Source organism: Borostomias antarcticus, assembly GCF_949987555.1.
Source record: "Borostomias antarcticus genome assembly, chromosome: 9".
Classification (NCBI taxonomy): domain Eukaryota; kingdom Metazoa; phylum Chordata; class Actinopteri; order Stomiiformes; family Stomiidae; genus Borostomias; species Borostomias antarcticus.
This window is the reverse complement of record NC_140242.1, coordinates 24,889,433-24,894,432: the sequence shown is the minus strand read 5'-3', so window position 1 is coordinate 24,894,432 and position 5,000 is coordinate 24,889,433. Positions and strand designations below refer to the sequence as shown.

At 49.1% G+C, this 5,000-nt stretch overlaps 1 protein-coding gene across 1 annotated transcript in view; it reads right to left on the bottom strand.

The window, feature by feature from the left end:
• fmnl2a (formin-like 2a) overlaps positions 1-5,000 on the bottom strand; it is a gene marked incomplete at its 5' end in the record, with an annotated part of 58,453 nt that overhangs the window by 30,728 nt on the left and 22,725 nt on the right. The window contains 1 exon segment of the mRNA XM_084442758.1: positions 3,182-3,258. Coding sequence (XP_084298884.1) covers positions 3,182-3,258 — 77 coding nt within the window.

Sequence of the window (5,000 nt, the reverse complement as noted above, 5' to 3'; positions counted from 1 at the left end):
CACACACACACACACACCCTCCCTCGATGACGTCTCCCATGATTCACTTGGAGGAATAGTGATGAGCTTTCCAGGGACTTCAAAGCCTTGGGTGGCAGCCTAGAATATGGCAGAGCACACACACACACGCACACGCACACGCACACACACACACACACACACACACACACACACACACACACGAGCTACACTACACACCTGCATGCAAGCGCCCATAGACGCACACACACACACACACAACCCCATTGATCTCTCTCTCAGCTCTGCCAGGGAGGGGCCCCTGAGAAGCCCCCCCTCAGCTCCCTCTCCGGCGCTGAAGGGCCTCCCTTTCAGCCTCTTCACCGTCCCTGTGGGGCCGTCGACAGCGGCGGCTTTCTAGAGCCCTGACCGGCTGGGGGCCTCCATTCTACTCCCAGACGGAGGCGTACGCGGACAGCCGTGGAACCGCGGGCGCGTAGGGGTTCTGGTTATACTACTACCTCTGTAGTCGGTTCTGGCTTCTGGTGCTCTCGTAGCGTGGAGGGCGCTATGCGGACCAGTACGAACCGTGGGCACAAAAAATGCGCAGCACGCCCCTTATGAAACTAAAATATAGTGCGATATATTGGAAAATAAAATGTAATATATCAATATCAACAATACATTTCCATATATAGGAAACTAGTAGTTATATTTTCCAATATGCTGCAATATATGAAAAGCGGCAATTCCTTATGTATTATTCAATAAATGATGTATGTATTATTCTGTATATTTCCTCCATATATTTTACATACTATAGTATATTGACAGTAAATATATTGGGGAATAGATTTTCTTTGCATAAGGGGCGGATGTCCCCACGGAGTCTACGCAGCGCTCACACCCTCTGATGAGGAACTTTACGTCACTATCGGACCTTATAGGGGGCCCTCACATACTCGGAAAGTAGAACCAGGACTTCACACACTGCTCTCGCACATCATCACCGTATTCATGAGCAGGGGACTAACTTACGCGTTGTATTAATCCCTCAGCAGCATCGTGTATATTTACGGGCCCCGTTACTTTAACAGGTGGTGATTGGGCTGTGATTAGAGGCATTAGCGAGGGGATATAAATGTAATGACAGACAGGCCTGGAGAAGTGCTAGTATGTGATCTCTAAGAACAGGCTACGCTTGTTAGCGGCTAGGCTAACCCCTCGCTAGCTTTTACTAGCCTCCCTAACGAAGCCACTCATTTATATTTATTAAATCATCTTATCAGTGTTATTGTGATTAAGCATATCTTTTTCCAAGAGAGACCTGACCAAGAATAACCTGACGTGCCAGCATAACCATCTGGGAACTCTCCATTGGAAACTGTTTGGAAAAGGGCGGACACTTTCAAAAACACTTGGCAGGTGATTGGATGAACCGTCTGTCCATCTCCGTCTATCTCACGCTGACTTCAACCGCTCCTCGCTGTCATCACACCTAAGCCCGCCCAGCGTAGCTGTTTGTATTTCACCTTCCTCAGAACCAACGCCGATTGGCAAGATCGTCTTCTGATCGGGCACAGACGGATCTCTATGGAGAGGATCCGGACTGATTTGTGAGAGAAACAGAATGTGAGCTGGCGAAATCAGGATGGTCTCACGAGGCTAGACCTAGGATAGCAGCACACAGAGTTTCAGATGAGTCATGAAGACTAAAAATCACTACAAAGTAGAAAAAACTTTTTTTTTTTTTAATACAGCAACAATGAATGATTTGGCAGTGCCTGATGTGGCTGTGTAGGACTGAGAGAGGCTGTTTGAGGCTGTGCGAGACTTTGTGAGGCTATGTAGGGCTGAGTCAAGGGTCTGGAGGTGTGACCCCCTCCACCAGACACGTGGTAATCATTAGCTCAGCCCAGTACAAATACAATCCTCCCATTGACAACAGCAACGTGTTGGTGATGATTCAACAGTGAGAACAGCCAGTGAGCTCGGCTGGGATGGACTCTGCATGGACACTAAAGAAACAATCTGTCCATTATATGCTGATGATAAATCTGTCTTATTCACCTCAGGAAAAAGTCACTGTTGGCAGGTTTCTCTCTCTCTCTCCCTTTCTCTCTCTCTCTCTCCCTCTCTCTCTCTCTTGGGAAAACAGATAATGCTTCATTATTTAATCTAGATTAGGCAGATAAATCATGTAAGCTATTTTAGCAACATGAGGCTGCTGGAACGAGGACAATGATCGTCGTAAACAACGTGGTTCACTCCACGACTTTAGTTCAGTTTCTGAGACTTCCCTTCTGATCACTGTTCAAACGTGGGAGCGTGTACGAAAGCTGGTGTTATGAATTACCACGCGTGTGTGTGTGCCTCTCTCTCTCTCTCTCTCCCTCCGTGTGTGTATGAGTGCTGCCTTCCCCCCAGGTCCTTCCTGCCGCCCCTCGCCCTGGGTCCGGCTCCCAGCATGCACCTGGTCTCCTCATACACCCTCCGGCCCAGGGCCCTGCAGAGGCATCTATCGCACTCCTCGAACGTGTGACTTCCTAACGAGGTTGAGAGGAGCCACCGGGCGGCCTGGCTGCGTTTACTACCGGCGTGTCTCACCTACGGCACAGACAGCGCAGCAGCCCATCAGCATGCTGGGTCAGGACAAGCCGGAGCCTGTCCTACAGAAAATCCTCCCGATCTGAAGAATGTTCCCATGTTATCCAGCGTGGAAATGACAACATCAAATAAGCCATAATTGGAAACACGGATCTTGCAGCTGATCAACTGCCAGTGCTTTAAAAATAAACACTGAAACCCATCTATTACCCTCAGCACAGGCAATACATTCATTCTTAAAAAGAGACCATATTCCTCCCAGGAGCAGAGTTCTGGTGAGAAGAGGAGGAAGAGGAGGAGCAGTGGAGGGAGGGGAGGAGGAGGAGGAGGGGGGGAGGAGGAGGAGGAGGAAGAGAGAGGAGGAGGGGAGTGGAGGAAGAGGAGGAGGGGAGTGGAGGAAGAGGAGGAGTAGGAGCAGTGGAGGGAGGGGAGGAGGAGGAGGGGGGGGAGAGGAGGAGGAGGAGGAGGAGGGGGGGGGGGAGTGGAGGGAAGGAGGGAGGAGGAGGAAGGGGGATGGTAAATGTAAACATGAGCCCCCTACAAGCCTGTGTGTCTCTGGGCAGCCGTCTACAATGCAAGACTTTCAGACAAAGTTCGTTCACATGACATGACTCACCCTATGTGATTGGTCCGTAATGAAATTTCCAGTTCTCTCAGGACTTGGGTGGACTCCTGCACTCTCCGTCTGAATTTCTGTGGAAAGACGGGGGGGGGGGGGCATCAGGCTATTGTTACAGGTCCTTAAAGCAGCAACGAGGAGTTTTTCAGTTTGTGTTGATTTTAGCGGCCCCTGTGGACAAAAGCGGTAGTGTTTTCTCTGAAAGACGACTATTTCCCTTGAGCACCACCGCTTCCAGTCATGAAGATCTCTTGCCTAGCTCAGCATTCGTTTTGGAAGCCAGCAAAAGAAAGACGCTAGCAGTCAGGACGACTAGCGACGAGGTAAATAAATTGTTTCGTCCTTCCGACGAACGACACGACCAACTGACCAGATATCTAGAGATGAAACAGCCAATCTTCTCACTGATGGCCACATTTGCTAATGTAGGTGTTATAGAGGCATCAGTATTAAAATATGACTTGTTTTATAACCGGTCAAAAAATCCTATTTGCTTTAGAGGCACCGCCACTGCAGCTGCTGTGGTGTGTGCTGACTGAGGAGAAAAGCTTTCATTTTGTGGTCAGATAAACAGACTTTTTTTTCAGGAAAACGATGATGTAATTGAATTGGCCTGGTAAACCAGACTCATCGTGGAAAAAATGTTTTCACAATAAGAATACAGAACGATTTGAGTTCTCAGAAAATGGGACACCAATCAGGAGATTTTGTTTTCGCTCAATACGCGCAATGACAACAATTAAAGAAGAACAAGAGTATGCACTAGAGTTTCTCAGCGGAAAAGACGTTTACGCCATTTTCTTCCGAGAGGATTTGGCAAAAGTTTGAGCTATGTTTTGTTATGCTGATTGGCTGGAGTTCATCTGTCAAGGCAGGTACTCCCGCCCACTCAAATCATTCTGGGCGGCTGGAAGTCCAGACTCTATCGTGAAAACCTTTTTTTTTTTTAGACGAGTCTGGTTTACCAGGCTATAATTGAATACCGAAAGGAGACCAACAGAACAGTATTGAGGTATACAGTACAGATTCTCATAGAGAAACGTCAGTTGAGGTTTGAATGATTATGGAGCGTTTCCGTAACTGATGGGAGGAAGCCGGACAGGATGGGGAATGTCCCATGTTATCTTATTTGCCCATGTGGTGCTTTTTATAGAAGCGTTTTTCTCCTGGTCGCCTGATAGAATCAACTGGTTCAAAATGGTTCACGTTTAAACAGTTGAGGTTTCAGCGCACACACACACACACACACATACACACACACACAGACAGACAATCAATTTTAGAGCACTGTTACCGTGGTTACATCTCCAGGGTAAAGCTATGTGGCTGAAGTGTTTGAAGGTAGCCTATGGACCGCACATGAACACAAGTGTAGCACGAGCGTGTGTGCGTGTGCATGTGTGTGTGTAGAGGGGGCTTTCATCCTCAGACAAAAAGGACCTGCAGATCCAAAACAAAGCCCCCTATGAGCTGTTCCTCAGCACATGTGAGAGGAACGGACAAAACAACAGTGTGTGCATGTGTGTGTGTGCGTGCATGTGTGTGTGTGTGCGTGCGTGTGTGTGTGCGTCCCAACCAACCGCTGATCTCCAACAAGGAGCCTCCCTGATGTCACACACCGAAACCATTGCATCACCGCTGACAAGGGGGGGGGGGGGGGGGGGGGGGGGCTAGGAGGGAGGAAGGTGCAGACACTTCCATTTCCACGGCATGTCTGTCTCTATCAGGGAGGAAACAGCAGAGCCCAGGACCGGGCTACGCGCTGGGGAGAGAGAGACCAGGGCTGTTCCCATAGCCCAGGCCGGTCCTCTGGCGG